At 42.6% G+C, this 21015-nt stretch overlaps 1 protein-coding gene across 3 annotated transcripts in view; it reads left to right on the forward strand.

The window, feature by feature from the left end:
- The window catches only part of LOC116432725 (neuropeptide CCHamide-2 receptor), a 37213-nt gene extending 16799 nt beyond the window's left edge, over nt 1-20414 (forward strand). For 2 of the 3 annotated variants that reach the window (XM_076372463.1, XM_031989977.2), the window contains 6 exons: nt 8985-9221; nt 10973-11121; nt 11877-12076; nt 12800-12981; nt 17155-17369; nt 17977-20414. In XM_076372463.1, coding sequence (XP_076228578.1) covers nt 8985-9221; nt 10973-11121; nt 11877-12076; nt 12800-12981; nt 17155-17369; nt 17977-18226 — 1233 coding nt within the window. In that variant the 3' untranslated portion in view covers nt 18227-20414. Of the gene's footprint in view, nt 1-6786; nt 6846-8984; nt 9222-10972; nt 11122-11876; nt 12077-12799; nt 12982-17154; nt 17370-17976 lie in introns of those variants that run through there. The other variant, XM_031989976.2, reaches the window with a different exon arrangement.
- Nucleotides 20415-21015: the final 601 nt, after the last annotated feature.

The raw sequence follows: 21015 nt of genomic DNA on the forward strand, positions 1-21015 counted from the left end.
TGCAAAGTGTTAATTAAATACTATTATATCTGTAATTAAATTCCTCTTGTCAATAATGATACTACTAAACAGCAATGTAATTTTGATATCCTTCTACCGTGAACTTGATTCTAACATTCAATTACGAAAATAAATAAACAAGTGTATAAACGTTAGTCCGTCAGGTATTTTGTAACGGGTTTACAAGCTCGAAGGTCTACAATGGTTGAAAGCGAACAATATCTCCAAACACGGTCGTTTCTCAAAGAATTTTTGAAAGGTACACGGGAGAAGTACAAAGCACGGAGGAAGTTGCAATAAACTGCACCGGAATTCCGTAGAACGGAGGTGTTTATTAACAGCTCCGTCTTTAGCCGAGCGTCGACAGCGGCTTCCGTTCCCCTCGGTGGATCGTTGCACCGCCGCTCGCAGCCGAAGACGCAGATCGATCGTGAAACTTGGAAATTTGAAATTGCCAATTGGAAAAGTTTCGGGTTCCCGCTGTCAAAGATTCGATGAAGTTTCTCATTAACTCGAGGAACCAGCCATTAGAAGCGGCGTTACGTCACAGGTAAGTACAACTGTCATGTTAACTTCCCGACCGCCCCCGGAATGAAGGATTCTTCGGGTAGAACGAACAGCCAGGTGGAACAAGTTAAGGGCGCGAAGTATCAACGCGAGAAAGTTCGCTGAGCAGAGCAATTGCGTGATATCCCCGAAATTCGTTGGCTGAAAACTTGCCGGAGAATCCATAAATCTCGACCTTGACTTGTATTCCGGGGAGAAACTTCCCGTGTCTAATTTCTATCTATCTTACGTATCAAGCATTGCTCGCAGCCCGACCCGAGAGAATCCGCGATTTGAATTTCTTCGAATCTGAATTCTAAAGTAGGTAAACGAGCTTCACTTCTCTATTTACTTAGGATTCGAAAAAAGTCGGAGGTTCGTTAGCAACCGCCAGAAAGAACTGTAACTACAACCTCTTCCATTACCTTCAATTAATTTGGTTAAGAATTTTTTTTTGTAAAATCGAGAATATTTGATGGATTACGAATAATCTCACTTCAATACTTACTAAAAAAAATAAACAGAGTAAAAGGCAATACATTGTTAAATGAAAACTGGTAGATCTCCCTATTCGGTTGACTAACAACACGTTGACTTGAAAACAATTACAATAAGAAAATTGCCATTGAATCAAAAAATTCAGAAACACGAAAAGTTAGATAATAGTGTAACATGAGCACTAATACCAAAACAATAATTATTTCTAATACTATTTTCCTGTATTATAAAGAAATAAACCTTGCTACAACGAAACGCTCGAAATTCTCGTGGCAGTCAACGTAAGAAACCAGTTTAATAACTTTCTTTTTCGCTGGTAAAATGAAGTAAATTATTTAAACGATTTTAAACTCCTTGACAAATATAATTCCGCAAGCGCAGCATAAATCTCTTCGTTGGAGCCTCCCAAAAGCCTCAAACTGTGAAGTTTAATGGGAACTTAAGAAACCCTGCATCTTGTACGTTGAGTGACGCGTTTTAAGCTCTCGCGATCGCTAAATCTCGGATACACGTACACGCGGAGTAACGTCGTTGAGACTCGCGCAAGTTCTTCGCAGCGAGATTACCGGAGTTTCACGGACAGTTCCGGTGTGACTTCATCAGCGGTTTGGAGACAAGTCGACTAGGCTAGGTGTCCTGTGTCCACGGATTCCCGGAGGAAGCCAACTGCGTCGCCTCGGATGACTCGATACGTTTCTCAAAAGGATACTGCCTCGCATCTGGCACACTCGATACTTATTGCAACTACCGGGTCGCAAAGGTCTTAAGGATCCCATATCCGAATGAAACTGCGGCGAGGTCGCGGGGCAGTTCCCCGAAATTAAGGACGTGCTCGACGATACCGATCGCGCGATTACGGAACTCGAGCGCCTGCGTTCCCCGGGATTCGTCGAATCCAAGCCTGGAAACAAAGAAAACGGGATCCCTCATTTGAACGAAAATTTATCTCTCCATTGTCGACCCCGCGGGATATTCGCACGATATATACGTACAATGTTTCACGCCGCAGCGCTGCTTCGGATGATTAAACTTTCGCGCAACCGCCGCTGGACCTCGAGAGGATTCCGTTTCAGCAAGTTTCCCGGTGAAACGGACAGTGAGCAAAGTGGTGTATCTATTACATTCACTTGCATTATTATTGAATTATAAACAGATTAAACCCTGAACATATATTTCTGCAGTATTCAAAATTATTTAAATTTGTAAGACAAATCTCCGAGCGAAAAGTGAAATGCAATATTCATCGAGAACGAAGTATTTCATTTATTACAACCGTCGTTTCCCGAACACGAAATACTCTATTCGACTTCCTGTTCTACTGACCGATACCCGAATAAGCAACGAATACACCAAACCCCCCGAAGCGCATAGAATTCTAGCATCGAAACAAAGAACTCGGAATCCCTCGTTTGAACTGGAATTTCCCCGAGAATCGATCATCCCCCGAGATACTTGTACAATGTACACGCAGAATACGTGTAGCCGATGTATACCCGACGTTGCTTCGGATGATTAAACTTTTCACAAAATGGCCGATGAAGCTCGAGCGGTTTCCGTTCGAACTGGTCGAAGTTCGCCGTCGAGGCGCACGGTGAATGCCTTGATATTAGAGCGGAGCGTTTCGCGGGTGAATTCGCCTGGCGAACTAACAACCGCGCGCAGGGCCGCATGAATATGCAGCGGCGCATTAGAGTTCCCGATTTTTCGCTGGAATTGATTCCCGGCCGGTTCACTGGCCGCGGTTCCGACGGAATATGTAAATGACAGACGTTGTTTTGCCGATGTCAGGCAGGCGCACCGCAGTCACCGGCTCCTGATGTCGCATCGCCGCTCGAAGTCACGTTTAATCGCGTCATCCGAGCTGTTTCTGTTTGCGCGATGACACCTGTTACCCCCGCGCTCGAGTATTTTCACGGGGACACGATTCGGACAGGGCGCAATTTCGAGTAATCACGTTCCCGCGACAGGGACGGGGGATGCGTGCGAGCTTTTTGCCGCGAGTGTTTCCATCCCTTTTGTCAAAGCGTGCGCGAACGTAATAGAATCGCGCTGCCTCGGATGTATTTATGCCGGGAAGATTATTATTTTCGAGAGGAGCACGCCGGAATTTATTGCGTCCCGGAGATGGAAATATTAATATGGATGCTCGCCGATGTAATTTTCATTGACGGCAGACGGTGACGTAGACCGGGGGAAAATAAAAATCCCGAGGGCTTGTTAATATTAAAACCGGGCTCGCTGCGTGGACTCTGTGTTCTACCGCTTCCGTGTGTGCTGAACGTTTCCCGTTGAACCGGCCGACGACATCCGACGTCGCCCAACTGGGCCAATCGCTTTACAGTCGAAGGAATCGTTATGGGAGTCCGTAAAGTCTCGGGACAGCACGGTCGTGAAACGTTCGCCGATAATGTTGTTATAACCTGCGAAACCGCGTTACGTTTCCAGGGGAAGTACTGCTGGAAGTATCGAGTAAAAATTATAGTTCGTAACTGGCTGGAATGGTTAATATAATAATGGTCGACTGCAACCCGTCTTTCGTGGGAGTTTAAAGCCTACGTAGTTCTTGGCGTCGTTTGTCGTCTTGTTAGGAATATAAGAACGTAAAGGTGTTCATTGTTTTTGCTACTGTTAGCGAATTATCAAAGAAGGCCAGAATATTGTAAATTCACTAATTACTACAATGATCAGATGTTCTTTACTATTGATATTTTTCAACATTTTTAACGTAATACTCAATTTTCCCGTTAATAGAGGTGAAACTCGTATATTATTATAGTGTTACTATAGTATAGATAATGAAAAGGTGGTGGCGATGATCAAATGTTCTTTTCTATTGATATTTTTCAGCATTTCTAACGGAATATTCAATTTTCCTGTTAATAGAGGTGAAACGCGTATATTATTATAATGTTACTATAGTATAGATAATGAAAGGGTGGATCTTGGGTAATCGAGAGATAGGAATAAATATATGTATTTAACACGAGAACTACCGAGCATTTGATACGATTGAAACGCAATCGCTATGAATATTGTAGTAACAGATTATTTTCGGTTTCTTTAAACATTCATTATAGTTTTCAAGTGAAACTATTTTCAAAATCAATTCGAATATTCAATGCTTTGAAGATATCAATAATTGCGAAACAGGAAAACTGAAACCAGTCATTTTGACTGGTACGGTAGTTCTAGTGTTAAATACATATATTTTGTAACTTTGAAGATACAGTGACGTTGAACGTAAACGCCTGTGTACAGAAATCTAAGTTGATTAATTATTTAATGTCATTCGTCACTTTGCAATAAAAAATTAAATATAATCAATTTATCTTAGTACATTGATGTGTGACTTCAAAGTCACACGGGCCTATAGAGAGTTAACCTACGCTAAAAATTCTAGATACTACATTACTGTCCGATTTTATTTTATCTCTTCTATCTCCAACCAATGATCAGGTCAAGAAGCACAAGTTCCCCTAATACTTTAGTGAGCAAAAAGCATGCATATTCGAGTCTGCCGGCCATAAAGCATCCGCGCCACGTTGCGCATCCCCGAGTATCCGATCTCCGCCGTATCGAACTGCGAAGCGACTGCATTTAGAAGCGCCGATATTAAATCAAAGCACGTACGGACATTTAAAAAGAAATTTATCGGTGAAGGTATCTGCCCGGTAAGGTACAGTTTCCGCGTCGCACTCATGAATATTCGCCCGAGCGAATAACTCTGGCCACGGTCTCGCCTTGTCCGAGGACGATTCGCCTGCCGCCGACGCACAGAATCCTTCTCTATCGTCGTGGATCGATATGATTAATTTTTATCGCGTCGAGGCCCGCTGCACGGTCGTGCCTCGACGTTATCGCCGTCGAAATTTCGCCGGACAAAGGGACCGGCGATCGTTATCCAACGTCGAAATGATTTTTGTAAACGAACGACGTCTGCGAACGGACGAAAACTTCCGAATAAAATTGTTTTCGGCCGCGCGGAGCGGAAACTGCGTTTTTTTGCGACAACACCGACCGAAAAGGACGAGTTTTATTCGATTACTGGCCGATGGAAAACGAATTTCCGCGGACTGGGACCGTTCGAAACGTTTTTTTTTTTCCCGCTCCGCCGCGTTACAGCACGGGGTTGATAGTTACACCGCGCCTGATCGCGATTTGCAATTCTAACGTGCGGAACGTTTGGCCGGCAAATGCGAGCTGGCCACGTCGACTCGCCGTTTCGACGTTCCAACGTGGCTTATCTTAAAAATCGCGCACACGTCGATTCTTCGGGCTGCGCGCGGTTGCGAATATTCTACGGGATTTACAGCTGAACCGCAGCCGTTCTATGCTGCTGAAAGTTTCGCCCGCAGCCAGGCACCAGAGACTGACTTAATATTAATCCGAAACTTATCGCATCCGCGACGCGCGCTCGCGTGTTAATTACCAGTTGTTTCATTCGATTCGGAGTTGTGCTTCTCTTGGGTGATTAATTGCGACAGTTGCGGCGGGAGTTTAGGTGGATTGGAAATTGTGTGGCTTGGCACTGTAATACCTTGTGTAATCAGTTTTTGTATCGGCGTATCGAAGTTCGTATTTAATACACAAATATCGTACGCTAGGATACTATAATATTAGAATTATTTTATATGGATGCATTACGGTTTGATTTATTCTTATATAACGTCAGGCAATTCTCCGTTTGATGAAAGTCTCATTATGTGTTTCCTACACACGGCGTATTAATAATACCAGAGACGCGAGGAATGCAAAATATTTCAAACTCTGCAGTCGTCACAAGCACGAACGAGAATCAAAATCTCGACTGCTCAACGTGGATTCTTATAATATCACATCAGGTAATTCTCCGTTTGACGAGAGTCTCATTATGAAAATCTGTTTCCTACACATGGCGTATTAATAATACCAGAGGCGCGAGGAATGCAAAATATTCCAAACTCTGCAGTCGTTACCAGCACGATTGAGAATCAAAATCTCGACTGCTCAACGTAGATTGTTGTTCCCATGAAACACGGGGTAAAATATGCGAGTGAAGCTCGTGAAGAGGATGTAATGCGACGAGGCGGACCCGTAATTCCAGGTACGCGTCGCATCAAGGGAGCCGGAATGCAGCAGTATCTCTTTCTCGAAAAATATTTCCGGATATCAACGGAGGCGTCTAAATTTCCGCGGAAAATAAGGGTGGCGTTCGCGCGGACTCGTGGAAGCTGCAATTCCCTCGACAGGATAACGGCGACCCGGTCTTCGTGGACTCGCTGTCATGTTCTCATCACGTACGAGGTCATTCGACATAAATTTTAACAGGGTCCACGTAATCGAGTTCGCCGCCGGCGCGATACAGTATTTAAAAAGCAGCGAACGCCCGCCTGCTCCGAAAGAAACGTCGCTCGTCGTCAATCCATTTTTCTGCCTCCCTGCGACGCCGCCCCGCCGCCCCCTGTTTCAAACAGAAGAAATTGAATTTTCGTGGAGCGAGCGACGCGACTGATATTAACGCGTCCGCCGGCAGCGACGGACAACAATCCGCATTTTGTTTAACACGTTAAACGCCGCGTTAGTCACCGGTGACTAACGATAAATAAATATTTATGTACAGATCGCGATGAGATACGGAATACGCGCGGAGACTCGTGTACGGGTAGCCTTATCGCGACAGAACACATAAATATTGCAAAAAGACACTTATCGCAACCGAAACGTAAAGGCTAAATGGGCTTAGCGTTTAACACGTTAGAAAAAGTAGATTACTTTCATGTGTTGCCTTCGGGCGAAGCTTTAACGCGCGGTGCAATATGCAGGTGAACAAGATTTTTTTCTTAATTCTTTCAAGCTGGTTTTCTCATTCACGGATTTCGGAATGAAGATAGGATAGTGATTTTGAAACGTTCTGATTTCGAAAATGTTACACTAATGAATTTAGAATGGAATGATAATTGAATTTTATATTTTACAATGGAGTCGCTCGAAAGCTCGGTTAAGTCCATGCTTCGATATTCGATTATTGTAAATTCTAATGGAATGAATAATATTTTCGTTGCTATTCAAGAATTCACTCGTTTTTTCATTTTTCTAGGTCAGACCTTATAGCTTCTAAATATATTTAATAATCATTGCAGAAACCAAAACATTAATTTTCTCGATTTCCTGCACTCAACTGTGGTACATTACTTTTACAAAGATTGTCCCATGAAAATGTCTCAACATTGAAGTTAGCAATGCAAAGAGTTGTCTTCCACTTATATTCTACCAAAGACGCTGTTAATAAAGTACTTATCTTAATGATGAAGATCACTACACAGGCGAACAGTAAAAGGGAAAACGTTGAAGCGTCGCGTCGCAGCAATTTGTCCGCGGGCCGTCAATGACGGGGAGAATCATGTTTACCGTCGACGCGACGCGGGTATAGCGACTTTTTATGAAGAGGAAAAATTTGCTTCCGTACTTTCCCTCGTTTCGCACTCGGTCCCTCATCGTGCCGCGCTTTAGCGAGCGAGTTAACGGTCGCCGCGTCGAAAATTACACGCCGCGAGTCACCGTGAAAATTGTTTCGAATCGCCGGGTTTCCGTGAAATTTTCCGGCGAGAATAAGCCCGATTCATTCGGGCCGATCCTGTAAACGAACTTTCCACGTGCCGACCGTGTCCGCCGGAGGTTTTTGTTCCCGCGAAAACAATATCCCATCGGCAGCGAACCCGCCGGATCTCGTTTTATTAATATCCTTTCAATTTCAGCTTGACAGAACTCCGCGCATGGATCCCGAATCACTCCGCAAATCGGGAAATATTGTTGGATTCCTTTTTCCCCGCCCACGCGCGCGGAACAGAGAAATTATCGTCGACGGGAGCGGCCGATAGATGAAATTTTTCTATTCCCGGATCCCTGTGGGAACGCGACTTTTGACGTGGAGCCCCTCGTGGGCGAGTTTTCCAAACAAGCAAGCAGACGAACATTTTCCCCCGGCTGTTTGCCGTGCGGAAAAAATTCCTGAAAATTACCGGCCACCGCCTTCGCGTCGGATGCACGGAAATCGCGATACGCGCGCGGCGTTGCGCGAGAAAATAGTTCGATGGGAATATTCGCGGACCGTGTTTATCGCGCGAACGCGTGCAAGTGAACGTAAATAGAAATAAATTGGCCCGAATGACGCTTGTTACTTTTTCCGAGAAATAACGCTTCTGCACGTTATAACGCCGTCTTCGGAAAATAACGTTTCAATGAGCATGCAAGATAAATATCGCTTCTGCGCGAGAGCTTATGCTTCGAGGATCCGAAACTTGATAAAGGGACGCTGCAGAATTTTACAATTTTCAACCGGGAAGACCCTCGCGACTTCTCACGAGAAATACGAGAAGAACTATCGTGCCAAAGTATTAGAGTAACTTCCGCGTGGTTTAGTCAGTTAAATCGCTGGATCCGCCGCGTCTTCTTCGAAATTTTGAAGACATGTTGTTCGGGGCGGACCGTAAATAGAAAAACTTCCGCATTCTCATTTCGTTCTTCCAGCTCAGCTGGCCGTGAACGAAATAAATGAATTCTGCGTTCGTACTTTCGCCCGTGCCCCTAATCATCCCTTTTGAATTATTATATAAATTACATAATGCCGAAATAAACAGCTTGGAATTTTGCACTTGTTTCCTGTTGCACACTCTCGGAACCCAGGTGGAAAGATGGCGTAAAATCTAGTAAAATCTAATAAACCGAGCAAACTCTCGTAACTTAGGTGGAAAAATGGCGTAAAATCTAGTAAAATCTAATGAAATATAAAATCTTATGAACCTAAAGATAGTAGTCAAAGTTTCGAGCTTCGAAATTATTCTAAATTATTGAACGATCGATAACCTAACTGATATCGTTGCGTCATCAAATTATATTCTATAAAGTCATATCCGACGAACAGGATGTTTACGAAGTAAAGGGTTGGGGGTTGTTTTTCGCAGATGGCCGGCATTCTGAACACGACGTCGTTCCCAAACATGGAGGTGAACGACGAGGACCACAGTTATGTGCCGTACGACCAGCGACCGGAAACGTACATCGTGCCCGTGGTATTCTTGATAATCCTGGTGGTCGGCGTGACCGGAAACGGGATCCTGGTGCTCACCCTGCTGCGCCACGCCAACATGAGAAACGTGCCGAACACTTACGTCCTCTCGCTTGCCCTGGGCGATCTTCTGGTAAAGAAACTTCCAACCACCTAACACCGGAAAATTTCATTCTTCGCTAATCAAAACCACTTGAAATTCTCGGGAATATATTCTCTTATTTCTCTGACCTTTCCATTAACACTAAGTTCACCAGCTGGATTATTTTCACCCATTCCAACCTTCGCGAGGAAAACTACAGAAACTACAGAAAAGTTTTCACTTCTTTCACTCGTACTAATCCATATATTTCATATTTTCATTTAGAACATTGCACACAATTATGTCTTTTCGTACAAATTTGTACGAGCGTATTATAAAGGATATATATTGAAATATATCTGGAAATGTGGAAGAAAATCGGGAATAAGCTTTTTCGAAGTTTGGAAAGTACGTCACCGGTTTCGATGTAAACCCGTACAAGTGGGATTTAATACAGACCCGCCGGTGGAAGGATTTTCGTATTAAAAATCCGATATGCGTGATTATCAGAAATATTCTCTAATAGAGACGTTTCCCGCTGAAGATTTAACGATTCGAACGCGTGGCCTGCGCTGCGCACGGTTTGTAAGTGGTTGCACAAGGCTCAGACAGCCCGGTCTAGCGGATAAATCTGTCGGAAGCGTGCGGAGCAGCGGCGCGCCGCGGCGCGCTGTAGGTTTTTGCCGCGGATGTGTACCTGGCCGCGGAAAATGGAGAATCCACCGGAACGAGCCTGAGCACGGAGGGAAAAACGATATTGAGAGCGGTTATTAATGCGCGCGTCGCATTCTATTCGATAACACGGTAGACGCGCCGCCTGATCGGCGCGCAATTTATATCCGACTGGAAAATATCGAAGATTAATGGTGACCCGCGTCGCGCCACCTTTGACCGTAGAGAAAAATCGCGTGTTCCCCTCTCGCGTGATCTAACAAACGGTTTATTAATACCTTCCTCGAATCACGGCTGATTTTGCGCCACGATTATTACATCCGGCGATATGAAGCGACGGATTTCTTGCCCGAGCAAATATTTATATTCAGCTGAAAATCAATAGTCCTCTTTAAATGAATCTTTTCGAAGCTGGCAGAAACGTATACTAACAAATGATATGTACGTGAATCGTCGGACTTTCCAGAGAGAATGAAAAATGACTTTTTAATTCAAATAAACAGTGGAATTAATATATATATATATTCTGATATACGATATATTGTGATTAATTCAGCCGTTCGTTCGAGTTAAAAAACAATTTTTCTTTCTCCCCGAATAATCCGACGTTTCACGCTACGCGCGTATTATACATCGTGTAACACGATCGCCCCGTAAATTAATGGAGCACTCCGACAAATTCCGAACGAATCGAACGTTACGGGAAACCCGCGCGGTCGCGTCGATTTTTTCCGCGGGCGCGCGATGCTTCCGGCGGGATCCACTCAATTATTCCTCGCGATCGCCGATCAGTTTCGATTAACTCGGCGCACGACGAAACATCAATACACGGGGCTATTATCAATCACCGAGTGTATCGTTCGCGGCGATACGCAAACGTCACGCCGCGGACCATTCGCTTATTGCCCGGCGCGCCGTTGTATTTGGCCCGAAAGTTTCGCCCTGTCGGCGGGATCCCGCGTTTCGGCCTCTTGAATCGTCGGATCGATCGGACTTCGCGATACGGGCTTCCGTACGACCCAATTCGGCGGAACTGTTCGAACGTGTCGCGATAAAAACGGAGGAGCCTCGCGCGAAATATATTCCCCCGGAGAGGGAAGAAATTGTATATCTCTCGTCTCGAATTCCAGGTGATCGTGACATGCGTGCCGTTCACGTCGACCGTCTACACGATCGAGTCGTGGCCGTGGGGCCTGGCAGTTTGCAAATTATCGGAGTTCGTCAAGGATATTTCGATCGGCGTCTCAGTTTTCACTCTGACCGCGTTATCGGCCGAGAGGTAAGTTGTCAAACCCGGTTACAACTGTGGAAATTGTTGTTTCGCCGGGGCCGGGGGGGCGGCTCGCCGGCTATCGTGAACTTTGACGAACTTCCACCCTCATTAATGGACCAATCGGCCGGTCGGCCAGCCGTCTAACCAGTAATCCAGACCAAACTTCGCCGCGATAAGTCTCAATTAAACTTTCACCGGGCGCCGGTTTATTCGATAACACTACCCGTTCAATCCGTCCGATCTGTTTCCACGTGGAAATATTACCTTTTCTTTCTCATACACGACATACATAGAAATTAAATTGTAAACCTGGCAGACGGATTGTCTTGCGAAGCTGAATTCCACGGAAAATTCAATTCGAAAACGTGTCGAGTATGACGCGCATGATCATTTTCCGAGACAATGGATCTGCAAACTGTTGCTGCTGACATTTCCGCTATTGAATAGTGTCATATCTTTCATACAAGTACGATGAGAATTTTCAATTTTTTTACCAATATCCGATAGATATCGATACCGTTTGTATCTGTATATATTATTTTCTTTATTATAGTCTGACCAATTGGTCGGTAGTGAGGAATATAACAGATTCTGTAGTAAATCGTTGGTACCGCTTTGAAACATTAATTTCTTTTCCGGCCGCGTATTTTATTCAGTAAGGGAAGATTGAAAGTTTCAAAGGAACCGTGAGCGTCAAACAATTTGTTCGTTGCCCGAGGCCACGATACGCAAGGGAATCATTTATTCACGTTTCCCCGCAGATACTGCGCAATCGTAAACCCCATTCGCCGTCACATCGCTGGACTGAGCGCGAAGCCATTAACAATACTAACAGCGAGCCTGATTTGGGTACTGGCGATTGTTCTCGCGATCCCATCTGCCCTGTTCTCTCACGTGCCGACCATTCCGTTACAGGGTAACCACAGTATCCTGATTTGCTACCCCTTCCCCGATGAATTCGGTGAGTACGAAAGGCTCTGCTCGTCCGGCGAAGTTTTCGATTCAGTTCGTTACCTTGTAACCGAATACTCTTTGTTCCCCGGGGACTATTGCCTCTCCTACGTACGCGTCGGAACGATATTTGCCGCCGTGGTGACGCCATTACGCAATTAAAGACAACCGGGTTTCACAGAGTTTTATCGACGTCGTTGGGAATTTTCTCAAAAACTCCAGAAATTATCGAACTTCCGTAGGAAGTTCCTATTAACCCTTTGCACTCGGAAGTTTTCCAATAGAAATATTTCAACATTCTCCGATGAGATGTGAAACTGACCAGAAAAGATACCGTACATCGAGGAACAAGGCTGTTTCATTTGAATATTTCTCAAATTGATACATTGTACGAGGTATAATATTAAATATCAAATGTTAGAGTTTTACTGTATGAAATCAAGTGGAGAGTCACCTCTCGAGTGCAAAGGGTTAACAATTGATTCGGATTGATTCGATCATTTAATGTGTTAATGTCTGTGATATTTAAATTGTAAAATTTGTATGGAATTATGAGTCTTAATATAGAATTAAAACGTAATTATATATTATTATTTTGTAGAAGCTTGATACAAGTTGAAATTTCTCGTTAATTTTTGAACGAATAACTGATTGAGTTATTTATTAATTACTGAGTATTCGAATCGATATTTGTGATACTTCAATTGGAGAATTGTATGGCATGGAATTACAGGTGATAACTACAAAAAGGGGATGGTGATGTTCAAGTTCCTCGCCTACTACGCGATCCCACTCTGCGTGATAGCCGGATTTTACTTAGCAATGGCGCGACACCTGGAACTCTCCACGAGAAACATGCCCGGCGAGCTGTCCACCGGCGGCCATCGCATGGAACAAATTAGAGCACGAAAAAAGGTACGTAGACGAAATTGATGTCGTAAAATGAAACTTCACGTTCCACAGATAGACACATAAATCACTTTTAATTGAACTGCGAGGAAATCGATAACCTCTGGGGTAGATTTAACTCTCACCGGTAAGCTCATTGAAATTTCATAGAACCTTTTAACTAGATGACACAACAATCAATTTACAATTTATTATTAAACCGAGAGTATTTAGAATTCCATGAAGCTTGAAATTTCTCTTTTAAATCTATAAATCCTACAAATCATCGGTTACAAGTTACATTGTATTAATATTATATATTTCTAAATTGAATAAACTACCACTGAATCGATACGAATGCTCTAATTTGAATAAAACTTGAGATAACCGAAGCATCGCGGAAACCGATTTACCAATTAGAGGTGCGAATGGTTCACCGACTAACAGTGTAGCGAGCGGCATTCGAGTCCTCTGGAAGGTGCTCCATAGTGTTCTAGAGGTTTCTAGGAGTCATTTAATTCTAGAACAATGGGTCGACAATCGCCGGGCTTCAGAACGATTGCGGTGCAACCGCTCCACGTATGAAACAGATAATTACGGGCAGTTTAGCGCGGGTCCGAAGTCGCCTGTGCAATTGCCTCGAATTATCCTGCCGGTTACGCAATCTCCACACGATTAGTAATAGGTCGGAAAATAACATTAGCATGACACTTGGCCGACGGTGACGGCAAAGTAACGGTGATAGTAAGTGTCCCCGATAACTTACTTCGAGAACAATGTAATTTCCAGCACGGAGCTAATTATAAATCGCCCGTGCGCCACCGGGAAGCAATATCGTGTCCCCGAGAACCCATTACACTCTTCGTATTGTGTCTGAATGAAAAGCGGCGTCCAATCACTTCGCATTACACCGATACACCCGCGCAAGAACCTTGCGCCGCTTTCCGTAGCTCGAGAATAGTTATTGGCTAACCCTCGCGAGCAAAAAGTTTGCGCGCCGTGAACCAAATTGCGAATTCATTGCTTTCTGCATCATCAACCCGTTCCAGTATGATCCACTTTACGACTGAGTTCGAAGAAATAATTGTACCGTCGATAATTCCCAAGAAGTTTGAAGATATGATTCGTTCATTGTAAGTAGATAGTAACTTTGAAGGTGAAATATTGAGAACAATGAAATAGAATGTTGATTCTTGTTGAATTAACTTGGAAATCTTTTATTGTGGAACCTAGAAGAAATGAATGTACAAATTATAAGTAAGAAATGACTTTACCATCGATAATTCGCAAGAAATTCGAAGATACGATTCCTTCTTTGTAAATAGACAGTAACTTTGAAGGTGAAATATTGAGAACAATGAAATAGAATGTTGATTTTCGTTCAATTAACTTGGAAATCTGTTATTGTGGAGCCTAGGAGAAATGGATGTACGAATTGTAAGTAAGAAAATAGCTCGGTGAAATGCAGTAAAAAGAATTTGAAAGAGGTTCCGTTCACCTGAGACATAATTTCCAAGAAAGATTGAATACACTTTCGGCGATAGCCGTTTCAATAACTCCGCTGTAGATTTCATGTCGTTACAGCAGGTGCGGCGTGACGTTGAAAAATCTGAAATAGAAATCATACGGAGACGGTTTGAGGACTTTTTCAGTTTACATTTCATTCAAGAGCCTCGGAGATTCTACATTTCCATGAATAGCGGTGTAGTAATGGCAAACGCAAGCTCGCCAGATAAATTTTTTAAATTCATACTCCGGTAAAGTGGGTTGCGACCGAGTAAATATTATTTTGTACTTCTGATACACTTTCGCGTTGAAAGTCACTCCTCCCTCGCCTGTGTTGCCACAGTCGCATCGTGTATAAATAATTTATTTCTCACAGTAATTATTGATTAGGCCTTCGGGCGTGAAACGAGTGTTTTCAGAAAAACTGTTCCCACGTGCTGGCACCCTCTGGTCGATTCCTCCAAGGGTCGAAAGGCGAGTTAATGCTCCCTTCGGGCCTTTGACGGACCGCCAACCGCAACGTTGGTGTAATGTTTCCAAAGGGGTCAGCAAGCTAACACCTAAAAGCCTGGACATTAACGACTGCACCGCAGTATACGAAATCCTTATGCCTGTAACTCACTTCTTATCACGTTTTGCAGCACGATCCTTCGTTAATCCTTAACCCCTTACTGTACAATGATGAGTGACACTCGTGATGAAGATTTCTAGACTAATTTAACAACACTCGATGTTGTTCATTACCCACGGATCAAGGCAAACAACTATTTTGCTGTTATCATTGTATTATCAAATAAAATTTCCACTTGCAGAATGGACAATTTTGTTGCATTTCTTCCAAATTGTCGATAAAATGGTACATCAGCTTAGTGGCGAAAGTAAGTACGCCAAGGGGTTAATTTGTATTATACTAAAAATTAAGAGGATCAAGACATTTTTCATATCTAAATGTTCAAGTGAAAAAAAATATATAAGAAAAATTCCACATAATAGTTTGCCAGACAAATGGTAAAGATCCCAAAGAGAATTCAACAAGAATAAACCTTATCCATTCGAATTCAAATGAAAAACTATTTGTCATCGATAATCATATTTTAGAATAAAGATAGAAAACGCCTAGAATTCTTCCGTTCGTCAATAACTTATCTACAAATCGAGCCAAATTGTTATCGAATCATTTCAATTCTCTCGAAATTTCGCAAACGCTGATTCAAATAGTAAAGGCGTTGCGCAACAGGACGATCGACATAAAATAGAGTTTTAGCTTGCAGTATCCACGAGCAGACGGCAATAATCGAAATTTAAAAAGGACTGAGCAGGTCAGAGCAGATAAGAGCCGAGCCATTCGAGGAAACGAACGCGAGAATTAGACGCGGATAGCATTCGAGCGGCCCGAGGCGTGACTCGCGTTTATCGCGATACGATTTGTCATTCGGCGCGTTCACGGTTCGATTATATTCCCGCTGATTGAAATCTCTCGCGCTTTCCCGCGGCAGCCGTTATCGAAATAAGCGGATTAGAGGCGAGAAACGAGTAACGCAAGAAACGGCCGAGGGATGTTTCGCCGTATCATCGTCACGCTCCGCTGGCGTTCCGTATCCGATAATTCGACGCCGAGCATCCGGAAAGCTGCTTTTAAAGTTCACAATAAGGGGGACACATCGGGGATGATGTCACCAGATCGAGGACAGGCAATATTGCGCGCGGTATCGGCGAAAATTGAATTGCTAGGCTCTGACGGTGACTGTGCCATTGTTTACGGGTGAACGACGCGAAAGACCGTCGGAGCGACTTGTGTGGAAGACACTTGGAGTTAATGAGATAAACACTTCAACGATTTGTGCTTTACAATTGTGTCTTTCATCGATTCAGTCATTAGTCAAAAATGTATTACGGAGGAAACAACCCTTTGGCTACTGTTGCCTAAAGGTGCTTCAACCCTTTGCACTCGAGAGTTTTTCACTGGAAACATTCCACATTTTCCGACAAGATATAGACGACGTTCGAAACTAATTTAACAATTCACGGATAAATTAAGCGACAAAGATATTTTATTTAAATATTCCCTTTCGCAATAAAGTTTAATTTAAAATACTAATATTCAACTTCATAATTTGTATCAAATCGAGTGGTGGCTGAGAGTCATCTCTCGAGTGCAAAGGGTTAATTTGATTTTAACGTACTGTTGGCTGTGGAATGTTATTGACAATAATTAAGAATAAGCTAAGAAGCTCGCTTAGATCTGACGTACTCTAACTCAACGATTATCTTCCGCTAGTATATTATATAAACGTGACTATTTTAGGCTGGTTTCCTTTCTTTAGGCACTTCTTTAATGCGTCGAAAAATTCTGTCGCTGACGGGTTAAAAGTTATCGTAAACAATTGATTACGTTGAAAGCTATTTTCACGTTTAACGTCTGCTTTAGTCGTATTAGATGATTCATTTGTGTCTAATTCCGTGTATCATTCATATCTATTTATGTAATAACAGCTGATAATGGTAACCGCGTGCTCAGACGATATTATCCCGGAATAGATTAAGTTGGATTTATATTTCGAGTATTATCTCTGATTAAATGTGAGTAAGCAGGTCGCCCGTTCAATTCATAGATGGACACGATTATCGAACGTAATATCGCTCGTTTGCTCTAGATATCGTGGATGATAGTGGTCACTTAACTATGATCGGCAGGTCGGCAAGATGGTGATCTCCTTTGTGATAATCTTCGTCATCTGCTTCTTGCCGTATCACACGTTCATGCTGTGGTTCCACTTCTGCCCGTCGTCCGATCAGGACTTCGACGACTTCTGGCACGCGTTCAGGATCATCGGCTTCTGTCTCAGCTTCGTCAACAGCTGCGTGAACCCGATAGCTCTTTACTTCGTCAGCGGGACCTTCCGCAAAAGGCTAGTAGCAGAGTAAACGGAACGGGGCTGGTATTGTTTAACGATCAATCATTGCGACCCCTTCGGGGAACTCTTCTGGTCGTTCAGACGGAGAGGCGAATCATTTCGAAAAGTCAAATAGTAAGAGATTCAACTAGAGTGAATCTCCGCGTAGAATCAAATTTCTTTTATTTAACATGATTTGCAAAAGACTGAAGTCAATCTGAAGTTTACCGTCATAGATAATTTCTATCAAAGTCGAGAGAAATTGTAATTTTTCAGACACTGGAATTAGTGAAATCAATTTATTATCTTTTGTTTGAAAATTGTCAAAATCATGAAGGTATCTCTATGTAAAATTATTGAACAGGTTTTCGTAGTTTCGTCAGAACACGATTTAAGTAAAAATCGAGAGAAATGGTAATTTGTGAGACACTGGGACGATTGAATTAGTGAAATCAATTTTATTATTTTTTGTTTGAAAATTGTGAAAATCATGAAGGTATCTCTATGCAAAATTATTGAACAGGTTTTCGTAGTTTCGTCAGAACGCGATTTAAGTAAGAGAAAATGTGATTTTTTTATGCATTGGATTAATAATTGAACCGTAAAATAATTTGTATCGCAGGTTCAATGAGTACCTGTGCTGTCGAATGTCCACGAGGACCTTAAGCGTGTGTCGAACGGAGACGGGAAGCTTAGAAAGGAATGGCAATCGTCTAACACAGAGGAGGCGCCTGGGCGGCCACGGTAGCCATTACGAGACTAGTTTCGGCTCAACGATTCGAAGACAGACGCAGGAATTGAATTCGACCGCCCTTTACGAGCTCGCTACCGAAGATACAGCTGCACCCACCTGCGACTTAGATTATAAGTAATTTGTAAGGATGATCGATCAATGGCAGCGCCGGTGACATCATCGGCGGCCATCGATGAACGAGGACCACTGGCAAATGGAACACCGATGGACGAATGCCTACATGATTACAGGAATATATTGTAAATTATGTATAAATTATAGAACAACATCGATATTCTCTTATTATTTACACAGTAGAATAATAGATTTTACGATTAATTACTCAACCAACGGAAGTTCCATTGTACAGCTTTGACTTGCGAATCTGTTGCAGAATTTTCAATATTCATTGCGCGCATTGTTCGTTTCCGATGTTTTATATCGTAATGAATTTAATTGAAGCGTGAGTGAGAGGACAGAGTGAAAGTTGCAGTTGAATAATCGCGGTATAGTATTCAAAGTCTCGGCGATTGGGGCTGCGGAACTCGCAAAAACATGAATTATTCTCTGATTTGCTGGAAGGAAGCGTTGTATATTCGAGAGCCTTTCTTCCAATTGAAAACTAAGATCAATTAAAAGATTTCTAAAAGACACGTTAAGAAAGAAGAAATATTTTCGATTCAGAATAACATTGAGAAACCATAATGAAAATTCAATTTCTGGATTCCGTAGAGAATAAACTACCCCGAACGCTCGTGACCTAGGTGTAACACTAGAACTACCGTACCAGTCAAATTGACTGGTTTCGATTTGTTTGTTTAGCAATTATTGATACTTTCAAAGCATTGAATATCCGAAATGATTTTGAAACTAAATAGTTCCACTTGAGTGCTATAATGAATGTCTGAAGAAACTGAAAATAATCTTTTGTTACAAGTTTTTTAGGAATAGCATATTAACCCTCTGTAGGCCTATGTGACTTTGAAGTCACATATCAGTATATCGGCGTCTTTTTTATTTATTTCATTCTGCACTCAAAGTGGTGAATAAAATTAAGTAACCAGATAACTTAAACCTTCATATGCTCAGGCGTGAAAGTTTACCGTCATTGTAACTTGAAAGTTACAAAATATATTTTTTTGATGAAATTATTGAAACTATTGAATACATTGTTAATTCCTATTCATATGTGGATACTTATTAATTTTGTACTGCATAGATTATAATCATGAACAAACATTCGGCCCATAGAGGGTTAATCGTATTAACCCCTTGTCCTACAACGAGTGAGACTCGTGGTGAAGATTTTCAACATGATTCAACAAATATTTATTACTCAGTTCATTCGAATTGAAAGTAAATATTATTCCTCTGTAATCAACCATTATACTTAAAAGGAGATATAGGCATAACGTATACTTAGAATTTTTCTCTTTTTCCAGTAAATTATTAATGACTAAGTAACCGTATCCATCAGAGTTGAGAAAGAAATCATAGGCCAATGCTCGGCAGTTCTAGTGTTAAAGTGTTGATTGTATTCGAGGGCCGAAGTCCTTGCCCCGATCGCCAGTAATCGAGGATGCCCGTTTGACGTGCGGCGCCTACCCTTCGCCCGGTAACAGGATTTAGTATCGCATGTCCATTGGCCGTCGCGTTTCCGTGCGTTATAGACGTCCAGATAACGGGTGGACGTCTTCCCGACGCCCCTATTATAGGTATAATTAGGCCACGCAGCGCGGAAGCGTTCGCCGCCGAATCGATACGCGGTAGGAATATCGAATTGACGAGCGGAATTTATTCCGCGGTTACTTATTCGCCCGGCTCGACTTCGATCGTGACCTCTCCATGAAACGCGGAGCCTCGAGGAATAATCTTCGACGCTTCGCATCCTGCCCCTGTCGCACTGAGTACGCTTCGAGGCACTGTATTATAATAATCGAAGAACGCTGCATCGAATAACAAAATTCCGCGGGAAGTAGAAAGTCAGTTTTTCACGGGGAAAACCGCGCCCGTCTGACACAAAAATCGAATAAATGAATATCAATTGTATACAACGGATTAATGTTAACCGTCGAGTTCCGTTTACCACGGTCGAACGTTGTCGCTGACGTGTCCACCGATATTCATGTCGTCTGCACAATTTGAAAGTCGGGAACCTGCGGTTAGATGATGAATTTCGGAGTCGGACGATTCATTACTGTACTTTTTACCGCATCGATAACTTTTCGGCGTGAGTTACGGAATATTAGGGGATGAACAACGGAGGATCTATTCTTATCCGTTCGACGGGATATTGAAGGATATAGCGAATTAAGAATAAAGAGAATTCAACGAAATCGTTTATTTTAATCTCCCTCAACCTCCTAGCGATCAAGAAATTCACAAAATTAACATTATCCTCGAACTGAAATTATTGAAACATGAAACAGTGATTAGAGAAGTAAATTGACTTACCTTTCGTTAAAGAAATATAAAACATTGCAACTGCTTTAAACTTTCGATATACTCAGATCGTTAGACATTAAAGATTCAAACGAGTTATGAATCGTTAATATTTCGTTGCTCTGATATTTTAACTCTTAGCACTCAGGTTGTTCTGTAATCTATCAGCAACTGCAACTAATTTTCATAGTATTCCCAGCGAAAATGAGAAATGCTATAACATTTCTTCTTTTATTTTCCTAGTACAAAATTCGGATGTGTGGAAGATCTAATAACTAGGGTAGTTTCTTTAAGATTCATTAAAATGTTTAATATTACAACTGGTGCAATATTGGAGCCTACAGAGTTCAAAGGGTTAAAACTGACCTTCACCAGCCTTATTCCTGTTCACAAGATAATCGTAGCGTTCGATCGTTTACAGCGATTTTTCGGGCTGCCCGTTTTCGTTCCCCTAGTTTCACGCAGCGGCAACAATCCGCAGCTAGT

Source organism: Nomia melanderi, chromosome 1 (assembly GCF_051020985.1).
Source record: "Nomia melanderi isolate GNS246 chromosome 1, iyNomMela1, whole genome shotgun sequence".
Lineage (NCBI taxonomy): Eukaryota > Metazoa > Arthropoda > Insecta > Hymenoptera > Halictidae > Nomia > Nomia melanderi.